Source organism: Mycetomoellerius zeteki, unplaced genomic scaffold, assembly GCF_001594055.1.
Source record: "Mycetomoellerius zeteki isolate Tzet28-1 unplaced genomic scaffold, Tzet1.0 scaffold44, whole genome shotgun sequence".
Lineage (NCBI taxonomy): Eukaryota > Metazoa > Arthropoda > Insecta > Hymenoptera > Formicidae > Mycetomoellerius > Mycetomoellerius zeteki.
The window spans coordinates 263,495-282,099 of NW_017257435.1; the positions used below are offsets into that span (position 1 = coordinate 263,495).

The window sequence follows — 18,605 nt, forward strand, 5'->3', positions numbered from 1 at the left end:
CGGTGGAGGGACTTTTAATTACACTCAACTGACGAGTTGAGCTTTGGCGTTTTCGATCACGTGACCAGTTTGATACTTGAATCGAGCGTTGAACGTCAGCATGAAAATGCAATCTAAAACCAGAATCAGACTATGCATTGAAGATTGAAGATTGAAAGATTGAAATTTGACCAATCAAAACAATAGAAGCCCTTTGTCCCCATTGGTCAAATTTCAATCTTCACTCTTCAATGCGTAGTCTGATTCCAACTTAAGGCTGCGTCCCCATGGAAAAAGAAACAGCGGAACGAAATAGTGACAGAAAAGAGATAGGATGAGAGTATCCTCCTATCTCTACACGGGATGTTTCATATATACGTTTCTTAGGATGCATTCCGAGTTACGCATGAAGCGCATGATGCATCATTTGTCCTTGTTGTCCATCAAATAATAAAGAAGGATAAAACGATACATCATGCGCTTCATGCGTAACTCGGAACGCATCCTTAAACATACAGTAAGTGCAAAAAATATTCGTACAAGGAAATTTTTTATAAAAAAGTCTTATTTGTAGAAAATAAACATTAATTAGCAATTTTATACAATGAATACATTCTGTTCTAATATAAACAAATGAGCTTCGCATATATTTCTGATTTTAGAAGTTATATTCCTCGACTGTACGAATACTTTTTGAGCATCCAAACAATACAATTTTTAATTTTCGCTTATTTTTCAGATGATATATTTTCTATAATTAGTACATATCTTTTTGGTATATATAATTTTAAGAAACATACAGTCTATTTTATTCTTTATGAATGAGTTAATTACTCAGCAAGAAATGATTGTTAATTAAATGTCGAATTGACATCAAATTAGTATTGAAATCACCGTATCGATTCGACATCAATTTTCTCTGATCTGTAGTCTCTGAGATTTTTAATCTTTCCAGCGCTTCGGATCCCCCAGGTTGGATTAGGCTAACAACTTAATTCCGAAAAAAATCTATTGTTATGAAAACCTATTGTATAGCACTCAGAGGGAGACCCTTTTCTTCCTTGGGATGTTGCCTTATCGAATGTGTGAATGAACATACACAAAAATCAAAGATTTATTACACTTTGAACCGCCCTGAGTAAATCATTGTAAAGTTTAAAATATTTTTTGACATGACTAATTTTAAAATTTTTATACTTCAGATTCAGATTCAGTGATTCATAATATTACTAAATATGAATAGTTACAAAAAAATCGGATGCAAGAATATAATACCTTTACTTTTTAATAAGTGTTACATAAATATAACACCGTGCTTCTCAAAGGATTAAAACGATTTTAAAATAAGAATCAACTATGAATACTGGCGATAAATATCAAACCATATTATATTTTGCATGGCGGCAATTTTCTTACGTCGCCTAATAAATTATCCTCATGAAATTCCTAAGGAGTTATAGAGAGAAAAGGAATCGCTATTGATGAGAATGGTAAAAAAACACGTGCAAATTCCATACCGACCATATGAGTTCGAATATCATTTATGTGAATATGGTTTCCGTTATTTGGACAGGCAATATACCGAAGAATAAATATGTCCATATAGGGGTCAAAAAATGTTAGTTTTACATGCGAGCAGCATAAAAAGTCATCAATGCGCTTCAACTCACCAATGCAATAAAAATTATATCGAATCGTTAAAAAATTCGGTACTATTTATCCGTCAAATTAAAATTTATGTCAAATTTTATTTATTTATCTGTCATTAATATGATTATCGTAATATTGTATTCACACTGGAATTTATAATGCTTGCAACGAGTGTACGTGTCTATACAGTAAGTACGTTCTACCGATACATTAAATAAATCCTTGTGATAGATTAATTAGACTTTGAACTTTACGTGAACACACACAAAACGAGCGCCACTATCAGCGACAGGTACGAAGGTCATTTCAGGTCGATGACCTGAAATGCAGGATTATCGTATGACGAACAGATCCCACCCGAATCAAAGCATCGAGGAAAATTCATATCGTAGGAAACATCAATGCGAGTATCGATCGTATCATATATATTACTTTCGACCTAAAAAAGAAATGTTCCCCCTCTCCCCTACTTATAGAAATGATACGTGGAAATGGTTGAATTATATAGAGAATTATAATATATAGATGTTGTAAAAAAATTTAAAAATTTGAACAATATATACATTTAGTATTAAATAATTAATTAAAGTAATTTATTAAAATATCTTACAGAGATATATAAATATTAAAAGATGTCGTACTTTGCTCAAAAAATTGCATAGCACATTTTCTATAAATTAAAATCAAAATATGTTATAACTAAAAAGTTGTGAGATTCTAATAAGCTTGAGCACTTTACATTCTTATTTTAATGATTCAACAAAATTATTTTTAGATCGAAATCTAGCTAAATTTTTAGATATTTCAGCGTTCGTTCTTTCCTTGTAATTAGTAAGTAATTACTGCAAAATATTAATTGTATTCGTACATACTATATAATGCACGTATTGTTAATAGTTTTATAATACTTCGTTAACGATACAAATTATTGGCTGTTTAAGAGAGCCGTGAGATCTCGTCGCCACGAATGATTTGCGTAATTACGGACTTCATTAAGTTTACGAATATAGGCGCATAGAATGAGTGCGTTTGCGATTGAGTTGAGATTAATTAAGTTTACACGTACCGGCCGTTGTGAATTATGTCCGAAATCTCGACGGCGACACATCTGACCAAATGACCCTGAAGATTTGATAAGAGGAGGCAACGTGTCGGTGCAAAGTCATCGATCGACACAATTCGCGAATTATGATGCAAGCGGTCGATTATGAGATCGCCCGTTATTTCTTCGCGCGGTACGCATTACGAAGTGTAATCTGCGCATGCTGGTCAGTCAAAATATATTCACGTCAGCGTATCCATGAGCGAAGTAATATTTTCAATCGTGATAAATTGCTTGTGACGATGCCTGTCACTTATTTACCATCAATGTTGAACATGCGTTTTATCGTGAGCCAATTCTTCACTTTTGTTTCTAACTTGATATTTCAAGTACTTATCATGGCATATTCGAGTATTAAGGTAATATTTATATGTAATAAATTTAATTCACATCAATTATTGTAATAATTCATCAATATTTCGTGATAATTAACAATATATTAATATAATTTTAAATAATATACCATGCAAAATAAATAGTTATATTAACTGATGTTGCTTCAGATTATTTAAATTGTTAGCTATACTAATAAAATAAGGTAAATCAATAATTTACTAAACTTCTAATTGAAAAATTTCTTTTATCTTTGTTCTAAAAATTGCGTACCTATCAGTATTTTCTAAATTATAAATATATATTTTATATAAACTAATTTTTTTAATTAAATTACGAACAAGATGTGTTATAAGTTAAATGATTATTATTTACGTATTTAGAATGAAGATTTATATATAGGATAGTAAAATATTTTTTAATTTCTAAATTTTCTCAGTTTTCTTTATTTTAGTTTACTTTTATAAGAATATAAAACAAGATAAAGTATCATAATGTCTTTGATTGCGATGCTATCTAAAAAATTAGAGATTTTATAAAAATATTTGTATCCACTCTCTCTCTTATTATCGTTATGCGATGATGTTCAAATTATCTATATTTTATAAAAATTTATGTGTTTATCACTATTCAACAAAAGTTCAATAAAACGCATGTTGTATGTTATATTATTAGTTATTCTATGCAGCTACTATCTTGCGATTTGAATAAGTTATTAAATAAATTTAATTTAATGTTCAAATGTTTAAACAGTAATGTATTAGCAGTGTGATTCTATTCAATATATGCGATACTAATACATCTAGCCATTAAATAAATAATTTTTTATATACCTACGATGTTCATCATATTTTTCAAATGAAATGATACATCGCTGAGACGCAGCGTCGCGTTAAATGTCTGTCATTAGGGAACGAACTATAGAAACTCTTTTGCGGTCCCCACTTAACACTTCCGACTCTTTAACCAACGAGGCCCAAGTTTCTCGGGGTCCGCCTTCATCACCCCCAGAAATGCTCATCATCCTGTAAATGTAAACGATCCCCACCTGACTGCCGACCCCACCGCCAAGAGTTTTCTCTCTCTCTCTCTCTGTCGTTTGGTTACCTCTCCAAGAGAGGGGACTACAGTTGAGGCCGCACATGAGTATATATACACAGGCAAGAATAGAGTATGTAGCAGTATAAATGTAATAAGCTCGATTCTTCGTACCTTGTTCAGTTCGACTTTGCGGATACCGAATTTCGGCTTGAGCGGTGACCGACTTTTTTCCCTCTCTCTCTCTTTCTTTTCTTCTTCTTCTCTTCTAAGTTAGTTCCTTCCTTTTATTTTCCTTTTTTCTCTTCCTTTGCCTTGAAACCATTGTCATCATCTTTGAAATCCCCATTTTGCGGTGAGAAACTCTTCTCATAGTTCAGACATCGCGTATTTACAATAGCGGTAGCTGTTTAGCTATAAAGACGTCGAATGGACATAGTATATTCGAGCAAACGGAACTCTGTTAGTTTTTTTGTATCAAGAGGCTAAGAAAGTAAAAGAAAAAAGTTAACAAATATAGAGATTTCGTGCGGTTTATATATATATATATATATATATCAGTGATAACCACAACGACAGACACTCGAAGATATTCACGAGCGCTTCGATATCACGGATTTTTAATCAATCGGTGGTCCGTGATCCGTACGAGATGCTGGTAAAACAAGTCATGAAATGGCTTTGGCATATAATGGGTGGCAGTGAGACCCAGGCCTTTTACTCTCTTCTGACATTCATCAGTGTTGCACTGTCGACTTATTTGCTATATTTGAAGTATAACCGTAAATTACCTCCTGGGCCATGGGGACTGCCGTTTTGTGGGTATTCACCATTCATCAAAGGAGCTGTACACCTGCATTTCAATGAGCTGGCCAAGAAGTACGGTAAAATATTCAGCGTTAACATCGGCTCCGAGTTGACCGTTGTTATCAGCGATTATAACATCATACGCGATTCGTTCCGACTTACGGAGTTCACTGGCAGACCACAGAATGAATTCATGAATATTCTCGATGGCTATGGTGAGTGTTAGACACAGCAGATTTTGATAATACACTTTATCTCACGACTTTAGCTCTCGTATCATCGAGACAGGTTAAAACACTCTTGAACGGGCCGCCTTGCCCGTCTTTCGCGCGATTTCAAACGTTTCATTGGTTTTATCGGGAATTCTTCTCTCGTGCCGTGGATTCGGATTATTCTCAATGCCGACTGATATTGGAACTTTCTTTTTTCAGTACGTCTTTTGCGCGAAATTAGCGATAATAAAATTAAGATTTTGGAGAAAACTTCACGAATGATTTCTTTTCCGCGATTGTTTCCGTGATCGCTCGTATGTACATACATATGTGGTGGCGTATGACGGATACGCAGTAATCAATTTGTTTAACCAATAGAGTGCTAGCATTTGATTAGCTGGTCATTCATAATGTATGGTATACGCACTATTACATCTTAGCCCCTATTCTTGAAAAGTATCGCATACGTAAAACTAGGGAAATACTATAATATTTGTTACGTACACTATTATTTACGTAGTTTTTACCTAGTTTTTCGTATGCGATACTTTTCAAGAATAGGGTCTTCTTCCATCATGATTGTTTTTATATTTTCTGAATTATCGTTTCCGATCGGTCAGGGTTGAGGGTTTCTACGGTTGCTCCCCGGTCAATGTTAATTTCTGTCTTGCAATCAATCGTTCGTGGCAAATCATGAAAAGGAAACGATTCTGCGAAAGACGTGCCGCATATACGAGAGTTCTCGCGTTTCAGTATTGCTTTTGTTGCTGTTGCAGGTATCATTAATACGGACGGTGCTCTGTGGAAGGATCAGAGGAAATTTCTTCATGATAAACTTAAAATGTTCGGTATGACTTCCTTTAATAACAGAAATATGGAATCGAAGATCAAGGTAAGTACTATAAAACCAGATTAATAAGTCTATAATCTTATTGATTTATCTTATATACATAAGAGATATTATAAAATTTTAAAATAAATATTGAAGCATCTCTTTGCACGATATTTTTTAAATGTATATATTAAAATATATCATTTATATTATAAAATATATCATTTATAATATAATAACGTAATATATAGTAAATATATAAAATTTAAAATATATATTTTTTTAATTATTCTCCATTCAAATAAAATATATAAAAATACTTTATGTTCCTCTCTCTCTCTAAAATTTTTCAAAAAATTTAATATAAATTTTTGTAAAATAAACAATCATAATATCTTAATTTAGCACGAAGTCGAGATATATATGTACCTCTCTCTCTCTAAAATTTTTCAAAAAATTTAATATAAATTTTTGTAAAATAAACAATCATAATATCTTAATTTAGCACGAAGTCGAGATATTTCTTAAAAGATTAGAAATGAAACGTGGAGTGCCCACAACCTTAACATCCTCGCTCGCCATATCGATCAGTAATGTAATCTGCTCGGTTGCAATGGGAGTGCGTTTCTATCACGGCGACCCGCAATTCAAGAGGTTTATGGACCTTATTAACGAAGGATTCAAACTGTTCGGTAAAGTGACGTTTGCGAATTATATACCGATAGTACGTCTCTGTCCATGGATTAATAGCGTCCAAAATAAAATCGAAAAAAATCGATCGGAAATGGCTGAATTCTTTCAAGAAGTTATCAATCAGCATAGAGCATCATATAACGAGAATAATATTAATGACATTCTTGATGCCTATCTGTACGAAATTCAAAAAGCTACGGACGAAAATCGAGAAGATCAGCTTTTTGAGGGAAAAGATAAGCGTGAGTAGAAATCGATTTTTTTCAAAGGATTATACTAGTTCTCTGCACAAACAATATTAATAACGTTATATTTATATAATTTAATGATTTATATATAACGCGAAATCTTTTTTAAATGATTGGGCTTTTTTCTTTACACAGTTCGTCAAATGCAACAAGTTCTGGGCGATCTCTTCTCCGCGGGTATGGAAACGGTGAAGAATACTCTAGAGTGGTCAATGGTTTTCATGTTACATTATCCGGAAGCAGCAAAACAAGTGCAGATTGAATTGGATAATGTCATAGGAAGATCAAGATTACCCTCATTGAAAGATTTTGAGGAACTTCCGATCACTCAGGCGACGATTCTAGAGATTTTTCGCAGATCCAATCTTGTACCACTTGGCACTACACATGCTACTACACGGTAAATTAATTTTTGATTTATTACTCTCATATTACTCTTGCATGCTCTTCGCCGTCGTCCATTTCTTCGCGTCACCACATGACCGGCCCTTTCCCTTTCTCTCTGAGCTAAGAGCGGGTTTCACAACCGTCCTCGCCTTCTTCCTCGGCGGCTTTCCGTGTCTGGCATATCAGAACCTCGCACGCGCGTGCAGAGTCGTTTTGGACGATTATATTCGGCGAGCAAAAGTGAAAGCAAAAGGTGCCTGGCCCCTCGTCTGCTTTTCGGTCGGACAGCCCCGCCTTTGGTTCGAAGCGTTTAAGGTTAATGACCTTAAAACTGTTTCTCTTACAAAGAGCCTATTGAAGCCAGAGCAGGTGAATTGGACTCGATACATTAAGAATACTTGTTAGTAATGATCACTCACGAAAGCAGCGATCGCCGTTAGAAACAGCACGGACGACACGGTTTCACTTCTTCGCGAAGAACGCGGCCAGAAAGAGCGTGACGAACGCATGTGCGTGCGTGTAAAAAGCTAAGTTGACTTCATTAGTTGGTTAATATTTCGTGTAGTTGATGACTATTGAAATATACGATTATCAAGTATACAACAATTAAATTTTGCGTGAAATATGTCATGCTTCCTCTTTTAGAAATGACTAATAAAGTGAGCTAATTATTATCGATGATAGATGCTGAAAAAATGCCCTGATTCTCTCGAAGCTTCAATTATTTTTAATCAATTAATTCTCACCATTAGTTGGAATTTTCTAAAAATATTATCACAGTTGGAAAAATGTATTGAATTTAGAAGAAAATTGGAATTTTTAACAAATGATTAATGTAACTTTTACATTTATTAAGGCTGCTTTCCTTTGCACGTATAATGTATTATAGCATTTTGCCGCGCAGTAAGCGTTTCCGCGTATAGTGTGTAGAAGCTATAACGCGTTAACATGCCGAGACGCGCAATCATCCTCACTTCTGTTATAGAGTAAAATCAACACTCTTATTTTGTAAATTTTAACACATTTAATAAATATGTACAAATTGTGTTGCTTTAACATATTTTTTTAAATCATATTCATTAAGCTCATTTAACATAAGAGACATATTTTAAATTTACATATGAATGTGTTCATTACTTTACACAAAAACTTTAACCAGTAAATTTTTTTACTGGTTAAAAATAAACAAATTTTCCAACAGTGTAATTACTATTGTAGGGATGTAATGTTAAATGGCTATATGATACCAGCCGGAACGAGCGTGGTACCGTTGTTATATGCGGTGCATATGGATCCTGAACTCTGGGGCGATCCAGAAGTCTTCCGGCCCAGCCGATTCCTCGATTCCGAGGGTAAGGTGTGGCAGCCGAGCTTCTTCATGCCCTTTGGAGTCGGTAGACGAATGTGCCTGGGCAAAAATTTGGCGCGCATGGAGGTTTTCCTGTTCTTCAGTTCGCTAATGCACATGTTTAACTTGAGCCTACCTGAAGGTGCCCCATTGCCCAGTCTGCAAGGCAATGTTGGCGTAACAATATCACCGATACCCTTTAAAATTTGCTTGCTGCAGAGAGACCTACACTTAGTAGATAACAACGAGGTCTCCGCCAATGGACCCTTGCGTAACATTGGCCATTAAGTCCTCAACGAACTTTAAACCACGGGCACGGTACTTGTTCCTATTGCCGCAGGAGAGGCGAACAGGGAGAGGAGAATCTGTAAGTCGCGTGTTGACGCTATGGGGTCCATCACTACGCATGTCGAGATGGAGATCCGTAAGATTGTTTAATTGTACATTAATTATCGGAGAGTGATAAATGATTGCGCTTCATCAAAATTTTTATGTAAAATAAAATATTTGCAAAAAATTTTGACATTATTCTATCTTCAAAAATTTGCAGATTTTTTTCATAGATTTAAAAATAAGCGATTTTTAGTTTAGAGATTTTAAGTTTACAAAAAAAACTTGTTCTAACTCTTAGAAATTAGGAATTCTTTCAAGACGTAATCGATCATTCTCTGTTATTTAAAGTACAATTTAGTGAATATAATTTGAAATGAATGATTCTCCAAAAAGAAAAAAAAATTGATAGATCGTAAAAGTTACTGAATAATTCTGCTAATGTAAAAGAATCACATAAGTTAGGTATAAGAGCTAGGTTCTCGAGTGTATATCCAATACTCGACATGCCTGATTAATCCGTTTAAGTCACTTTGGTATGCTGAGATTTTATGTAATTTTATTTAATTTTTGAGTACTATATCCGTCATTTTATTATTAACAAAATACTTTTTACAATTTCGTTTTTTAACTTTGATGAGAGACATCCAGATTTTAATAAATTTACAAACTTTTTTATATATATTTCGAATCAACGCACAGTTTATAGAACTAAAAATAAATTTGCAAAAATTTATATATAAATATTATTAAGCACCAAGATCCGCTTTGACTGAAAATAGGAGTCTTATTTAATTTTTTATTATTGGTCCAATTTCTATTTATAATTTTTTTGTTTTTTCTATATTTTTTTAATTCGTAATGTTCGCCGTACCAAAGTGACTTTTTTTTACCACGCATATGAGATTAAATAATGTCAGGTTCATCAAAAATTTGATCAAGGAAATAAATAGTCAACCGTGTAGAAACGCGAGTATCATCGAACTGCTAATTGTGATACCGTTATCACAATCCCGTTAAAAATTCTAAGTAGTCATCTTATACTAGCGCCGAGACCATAATAATAGTAGATTAGTTTTTTTGCTGCGGAAGGAATTTTTTTTGAGAGATTAGCCAATTTACTTAATTTGTTAGAGTACAAAAGGAGCTTATTTTACAACATTGCTCCCTACTTCCTCGTCCCCCCTTACTCTCTCATTTCATATCAAACTCATCACTCCAATTCTCCGATCATTCATAAGTATTTATTGCTTTGCAAATATTACTTTATTCCCATTCACCCTTGCTCCTCGCCTCGTATTTATTCACGCTTAATCAGCGAAATTGACAGGATTCCGACGTGTCTCGGACGAAATTTCGACAGTGATTTCATACGTGACCGTCAATTCTACCCATTCTTTATTGTACTAAATCGTGGCTCTCAACGAGATGTCTCACACGCGTGTTGAGAATTACGTTCACGATATTAAAGATTTCAAATGCAACCGATTTCGTGCCTAATGAATAACGCCAATCTTGCTATACTATACTAAATCGTGACTCTCTCACCAGAGTGTCTCGTCAAGAGCTGTCGACGTTAACGACGTTAACGACTTCAAACGCGATCAAATGACACCGACCGCTCTCTCGAACGCCGTCGATTCGCCATAGATCTCCGGACGAACGAGGATAGCATAGCTCATTATCCGAGGCTCCTCTTTCGTTCACAATAATAATAGTAACCCGTTATTAAAATAGAGAGAAAGATAGTAAGCGAGAGAAAGAGAAAGAGAGAGAAAGACAGTATATTTTCGTAAATAAATATATGATAATTTTGATTGTCGCGTATACGTTTGATGTTTAATGATTTTAATATTAAATATAAAGCTGGTCGACAAATCACGTGCCGTTTGACGAAAAAATGCGAGACTGCCCCTGCATCCGAGACCGTTCGTGCCAATATTGCGTTGATTTTTCTAACGATTTTTCTAACAGTGCGATATAAGCCGCTCCGGAGTCGGCTGATCCACGAATCACCCGGCCAGGACGGACCCAAGCCCGTGAGCAATTTTCGTGAAAGTTGTTGTTATGAGATCGTTTTGAGATTTTGTTGCGACATCTGCCATTCGACGATCGCGCAGCACTGCGCAGTGCGGTGAACGTTTGAAAATGCTAGAATGAATATCGTTCAGACCGATCAGATTTATTGGTTGTCACATGGCTCGGACGCGGCTGCGAGCGCGGACTGAGGCTGTGAATCTAAGAGACCCGGGATGTACGGTCGATGAATCATTGTGACGTCGTCCAATCCGATTTCCCAAAGATATCTCAGGCTGTGCATCCTAAAATCGGCGAGGAATCGCGTACTAACGATTCCGATCTCGCTCCTAAGATTAGAAGCTCGAGTCCAAAACGTGTACCCTTATTCTTAAATTTAAGCGTACTCGACGACTGATGGACCCGCTTCCACGGGGTCAACGCCGCGCGCGCAAAGCTCCCTCGGTTAAGTATCCGATAGGGCGTTAATTAGTCTTACGTTAGCATGCATGAATTACTGAATGCCGTATTGTGTTCACCTGTCGACAGCGAAGAACGTTTGATGTTCTTCTTTCTTTTGTAAACAATAAAAATGTGCAAATGAGATGACCGTCGATTTATTTATCCCTATCACAAAAATCACTAAAAATATTGTTATTCTTATTAATAAGAATTCATTTTAAAAAATTCAATTAGAATTAACATCCATTTCGCAAATTTTGAAAAGATTTCATAAGTAAATTTTCGAAAATTACAGCACAAGATAATGATCCTTTGATTCTATATTTTTTAAATTATAAAATAACGAGCATATCCAGACATATTTTATTATTTGGCAACAAAATAACAATAATATTTAAAATGCATAGAAATATCACTAAAGATTTCGGCTAGAAATGTCAAGGAAACATACATTATCATTTGTAATGACGAATTGAATGTTCATCAGCCGAATATTCCAAGAAATCGAATTCTTAATCGATCGTTACCGCGAAAAACTTCGTTGGAAACTGCAGTCTTGGAAACCGGATTCTTAAGGATTCTTAAGGAGGAGTAAAAAAAACTTGTGATTCTTCAGCTGCATGCATCATCGGCCTTCGGCTCTGATCGCGCGCTCATCCCTTCCTGCCACTACTCAATACTTCGAGGACTTCTGCTTGAAGCCTACGAAAGAGTATTGAGCTGGGCCTAGCTTTCTCTTCCACTGATCCGTTCAACCTCGCATTTGGTAAGACACTTTTCAATTCGTACAGTCAATTACGAATAGATCCAATCTCGCTAATTACTTTACTTTAACTGGGTGCAGATTAAAAAGAAAGCCATAACTAGTATCAAATTCAAACAAAAAACGTGCCGCGTTCGTTGCTGGAACATTTTTATAATATTAATGATGATTATGAAACTTATTTAAATGTTAAACAATGAATTAAGAGGAATACAAGATATTTTATCACATATATTTTAGATATCAATTGAGCGCTGTTTTTAAGATTTTTATAGCTATAATTAATGGTTTATTATAGCTTGAGAGCAGTTGTCAACTAGAATCATTAATTCGATATTTTCACGCAGAAAATTTCAACAATTCTTGAAATTTTTGAAAAAATATTATAATTTGAAGAATAAGAAAAATTTGGAAGTCTGTCAGGGTAATTATTTACTGTTTCTCTCTGTCAATAATTACGCGTATTGTCTCGTATAGTATGTAAGATTCATGGGACATCGCAGAACGAGGGACGAACGCTTGGCGCTCGCTTACATAAGAGAAACTCACGCGTTCTGGGTTTCTAACGAAATATCATCGCTGAGTACATTACGCCGAGTAAGGTTAATGACACGAGAGTCAAGTGGCCCCAAACCGCGCAAGTTACGTAAGGTCAGCTCACGCCAATACGTCCCAGGGACGGTGCATTGATAATAGCGCATTTCCTGCAATATCGTACTATACGAAAAATGCATTGGTGTCCCAGGTGTGCAACCGCGACACGTGGCGCTTGCTGCCCCAGTAAGGGCCCTTTTACTTCGCGCTTCGGCATATAACTTCGTGGCCTTTTCTCGCCGAAGAGTCGGTCGAGCGCCAACTGGCCTGCCACAGTAAAGACAGAAAGTTTGTGAAGAACCGTTGCTTCAAGGCTTGGCTCAATGAAGCAGGAAGAGGCGTTTTGTGGTTTATTTTCTTTTTTTTTATTATACTGAGCACAAAGTTGAAAGTATGTTAGAGCAGGGTCTTTTTATGACCCGAATCGTTTGGATTTCTTCATTTTTCTCCCGATAAAAGTTCGACTATCGTAATATAATCTATCAAAAAGTTCCATGTAAGAATTGATTGACGTTCGGTTTCGTTCATCAGTTTTATGTATCTCTTGTAAGTTATACTTATATATTTACATTTGTTCCAAATTTCTATTGTATTAATTATTTTCTGTATTACACATTACTATAATCGCAAAAAAAATTTTAAAACACCTACAATATTTCTTAGTAAAAGTTATTTAGTAAAAGCTATTAATTTATTCTCACGTGAATATAATTTATTCTCTCGTCATCGATATGAAAAATGTCATTTAACTTATTGTACGATAAAGATATAATCTAAATTAGATTGATAAATTTGACAAGAGAGTTAAATAAAACTAATTAATTCCTTTACAGTGCTGTTTTATATATATTTGTGTAATTTTATGTTTGCTGCGCGATTCATGTTCACACTGCAATTCCACAGTAATATTTAAAACGCATGGAATATATTGTCGAGAAATAGGAAGAAGCAATACATTTATCATCCATTTCGATTTCGGAATCTTGACCTTTTTTCTTTCTTTTAGAGAAAATGTTAAAATTCTTAAAGTTAGGATAGTACATTGTAACATAGCTAATATAAGACCAGGACTAATGCATTTTATGTAAATCAATATGGCACGTTATGCTGGATAGTTGTTAGTCTGATGCTATGCTTATTTTGCGTGCTATTGCTTTTAGGGCTTTCGTCTTCTTTATTTTCTGCAATATTCTTGTGCATCAAGGGAATAGAAGAAAACATAGCCAATTTCGACGTGCCTAGAAAATAATATAAGAAAATTCCAACCAATTTCGACAACCGAGGAATAATAGAAGGAAACGCAGCCAATTTCGGCAGTAGGTGAACGGTGCGCTTGTAGTTCACCCAAGGCCGCTACATTGTGAGATAAAAATGTGTGTTGCATAACACTGACGGAATTTCATGAATCCGATGCGAGAAAAAGAAGAGTGAAAGAGAGAGACATGGAGAAAGAGCGAATTAAGCGAAGGGGCGGCGCGGTTTATGTAAAATCATCTCCCAATGCCCGTGATCGTGGTTGACATTTTAACGGGCTTGTGTCTTCGTATTGAGAACGCATGGTGGTAAAAATGCGCCAATGCGTAAAATACGAGCGATGTGCGTGCAAATAAGTGCCGCTCCATTTCCATAGGGTAGACATTTTCTCGCGACTCGCCTCACTCCGCGCGTTTTTAATAAAAAGCGTTCCTTTTTAATATCGACGGTCTGAAATATTTGTCGATGTTGAAATTTAACTGCTGTGGTTCGCAATCAAGCTACATAACCGGCACGCGGACACACATCTGACATCCTGCAGCGTTCGTTATACCGATCTCGTTAATATTGCCTGAGAGATGTAAAATCGAAGCGCATTTTGTTCCTTAATTTAATTCTCGTTCAGCGTATAATTATTTGGCAATTTAATTTGTGATATTACTATCCCAGTTTCAGATTTTGTTTAAGGAGATTCTAAAGTAAAGTCCGAACTCCGATTGCTGTTTTACCGATAAAATGCGACACATCGGCACATTTTTATATACTAGAAGAGAAGGTATTATAATATGACACCCCAGTTACATTTTACACAATAACTTTGTTAATAATCAATATTTAAGTTTAAAACTTGACAATTATATTCGTTAAAATGTTGTTGAATAGATTCTAGATTCAAAGTTACGAAATATTTATTACTTAGGATATTATTAATAAAAATGTGGCGACATTGCATAACGACTCAAAGAAAAAAATGGATGATAATATGGTCTTCCATAAAAGTAGCCTTAAAATATTAGTTTTATTTAGAAAACGGTATTTAGTTACAAAATTAACAAAAAAGTAAAACATTTTAAAATGTATGTAAATGAATGTATATAATTTCACATAACTTCTGCATATAAGCTGCTCAGTACTAAAAATTTCAGTACTAAAAATAGTACACGTAATATAAACTATAGATTAACAGTAGGTTTACTACAATCGATTAACTACAATCGATTATTAAATAATTATTTTGATATAAAAACTTCAAAAAAGAGGCCGTGAGTAATCAATATCCAAGAGGGCCACATTAGCAAAATGTCATGCTATTGTTTAAATTTGCATAACTCAAAATATATACAGTCAAATAAAATGTTAAATAGAAAACAACATACTCAAAAATACATATATTCGTGTGATAATACGCTCAAGTTTAAGAAAAATGAGAAAGTAGATGTAATTAAATGTTAAAATGTACCTTAGAAACGTTTCGAAATACTTGAAAGTGAAAATGCGTTATAATAAGTGCTGACTATTGTATAGTATTAGTATATTGGTGTCATGATGTAACGGCGAGCTACTGAACAAATAATTTCATAAGTAATCATTAGGATTCGCTACATAACAGCGGAGATATTAAGGGAGGCCACAATATATACATTGATCATAATACCACCTTCTCCTGTATCATATTTATAGTCTTTCAAACTGCGCACCGAATCGGTTTTCTGGATTTATAAACGCAGATTAAACGACTGGAATATCACGAATTAAATTAAATTGATAAGCAATTCTTAATAATTTTTTATGCACTTTCAGGCATCATATTAGCAAGATGTTAATGTTCTAAAAAACTGTAAATAATTTATTGCGAAAAATATTACCTCAGTCGGGAGAACGAACTTTATTCACTTACAGTGGTTACTCGTAATTTGATCCGAAAAATATTTTAAGTAGATTTTTATTCAAATGCCTATTCTTAATCTTTAATTTTTAATCATAATTTTTTCACTTTATCTCTTTATAGTTATAATTATAATATATGTATAATTATAAAATATATGTCTTTATAATATATATATATATATTAATTTATGTGTCTGAATCATTCCATTATTCGTGTACGCGATAGTTAAATACGTATGGTGATTTGTGGGACATACCCATGACGATTATTGGGCAAACCGTTATAGCGGCATGGCGATTACTCGTATATTTGCGCCTTCTAACCTTTACGAAGGATTTTCTCAACAACGGCAATAGATAAAAAAATTTTAGAGAGACATTTTTATTCGTCACAAAAAATTAATTTAAAGTAACCCAAAATAACAGTCACTCACTTTTCAATCTGAGCAATATAAATTTGCAAAGTCAAGCGTTTTGGTTAACGTGACGATTACTGGGCCAACTACCTACATAAATTTTCGTAGAACAATAGCGTTTTAATTAGACGTCTAATTCTAAGCATTCTACGTTGTTTGTTCATGTAAACTACTAGTTTGTAGACCATAATTTCGTAAGTACAGATTGCAAAGCTTTTAAATCAAGCAAATGACGCTATATTGAAATAAAAAATGGTAAAGATCTCAATTAAAATTTTTTTTTCATTCTCGGCATAAACTCTACCTCACAAACGCGTATTAATGCGTATACTTTAATCCTGAAAAAAAAAGGATTTTCAAATCTGTAAAAGAGAAAAAGTAATTATCATAAAAAAAATTATTGAAACACAACAATAAAATATTAATAAACGGGCAATGAAAGCATTAATACAGCGCCGTAATTGGAGCGCAATTCGTATAACATATTATCAATAATTTTACATTGAGTATCGATACAAACTTGATGAATATTGAACTTTTCGGTTTCCTTCAAACCATCATCAGCAATGATAGATAATTTACCATCAATGTCATCTTACAAGATTCATAGTCCGCAGATGTTGGAAATAATTTTTATACTAGACAGAGGATGAACATTTTCCCTATTTTCTTGTTGAGAAAATGTCTCTTCGCTGTTTAATCAAGTGCCTAACCTCCACTTCCATAGATCACAATCAATTATTCAAAGCGTAACACACACATCATATTACAATAAATAAAGCCTTAATTTTACATTGGATATAGAGAAATAGTTACAAGTATTATTCATATGGAAGTCAGACTTGCAATGTACTTAAAACTAGATAGATAGTTATAATTAACACTAAAATATTATTTAAGCATTAAAAAATAACAATTAATATTTAAAACAGGAGTTAATAAAGGGTATTATTAATTATTTTTATTTTTAATTATACATATTATTCATATACAAAAAATAATTAAAGCATATGTATAATATTTCCATCAAATTCAAATGTATAATTTTGTTGTATATAATGATGTCACACATATAAAAATAATATCGTTACACAGATATATATGTAAACTTATTCTCGTGGTGTAAAAACCAAACGATGTGGTTTCGGAAACAGGGTAATTCCGCACTCGCCTTCCAGATCAAGGCGCATACCGGATGGTACGGAGATAACAAATGAATGAAGAAATCTTGCGCCGAACAGAAATAATATCATCTTTGCCAATTCATCACCGACGCACATACGTTTACCTATTATATTGTATAAAACAACAATGTACATTCAGTATCGTGTGAGATCAGACTGTTTCTGATTTTATTTTCTACTTACCTGCTTGATACGGTAGAAAGGCTTTCGGTTTGGTGAGGCTTCCGTCTTCAACAATAAATCTCCCGGGTTTAAACGAGAGCGGATCGTGCCAGTACAAAGGGTCTGTATGAATAGCCCATTGAAATGGAATAACCATGGTGCCTTTTGGTATGTCGTAATCGCCTATTTGTGTATCCTGAATGCAAATCGTTTTGAGTTTATTTCAAATTTTATTTTGAAGAAATTGACTGATTACAGTCGATTATTTTTCTCACATTCGATTGTAATTGGTCAATTTCTTATTATAATTTCTTACATTAAACTTACTTTGCATATTATAAACAATGCATAAGACAGTAACTTAATGCTATTAAAATATACGAGGGTCGTTTTAAAAGTTTTGAGTCTAACATAGAAGCAAGTATTTTTCGATCATATTCAGTTTTATTTTTCAACATAGTTTTCTTTTAAGTCGACATACACTTTTCCCAGCTCCCGCCCCTTTAGCCCATTCAAATAATAGTTGGCGTTTTGCTCTGCAAAATAGACTCCTACAGATGCGATGACTTTCTTATTCAATGAAAATTTCTGTCTTCCAAGCCAAACTTTGAGCTTGGGAAACAGAAAAAAGTCGCTGGGGACCAGATCTGGTGAATACGGTGGGTGATCAATCAATTCGAATCGCAATTCATGAATTTTTCCATGACGACCGTCGAAGTGTGAGACGGTGCGTTATCTTGATGGAACAGCACTTTCTTCTTCTTCAAATTTGATCGTTTTTTCGCAATTTCTGCCTTCAGCTTATTAATTAATGATAAGTGTAGTACACTCCTGTTATTGTTTTAATTTTCTTTTTCAAAATAGTCGATGAACACAATTTCATGACTATCCCCCCCCCCCAAAAAAAC

General features: G+C 34.1%; 2 protein-coding genes across 3 annotated transcripts in view; one reads left to right on the plus strand and one right to left on the minus strand.

The window, feature by feature from the left end:
• The first annotated feature begins 4,259 nt into the window (after nt 1-4,259).
• Nucleotides 4,260-9,081, plus strand: Cyp18a1 (Cytochrome P450 18a1). 2 transcript variants are annotated; one of them, XM_018454592.1, is made up of 5 exons: nt 4,260-5,124; nt 5,898-6,013; nt 6,459-6,888; nt 7,030-7,294; nt 8,500-9,081. In XM_018454592.1, exons 1-5 carry the CDS (start codon nt 4,755-4,757, stop codon nt 8,915-8,917), a joined length of 1,599 nt encoding a protein of 532 aa, XP_018310094.1. In that variant the 5' UTR covers nt 4,260-4,754; the 3' UTR covers nt 8,918-9,081. The 2 variants fall into 2 exon arrangements, with proteins under 2 accessions (XP_018310094.1, XP_018310095.1); XM_018454593.1 differs by lacking the exon at nt 8,500-9,081 and adding an exon at nt 7,630-7,975.
• An 8,327-nt stretch (nt 9,082-17,408) lies between these two features.
• Nucleotides 17,409-18,605, minus strand: part of phtm (cytochrome P450 enzyme phantom) — a 51,404-nt gene continuing 50,207 nt past the window's right edge. The window contains 2 exon segments of the mRNA XM_018454601.1: nt 17,409-17,639; nt 17,719-17,945. Coding sequence (XP_018310103.1) covers nt 17,461-17,639; nt 17,719-17,945 — 406 coding nt within the window. The 3' untranslated portion in view covers nt 17,409-17,460.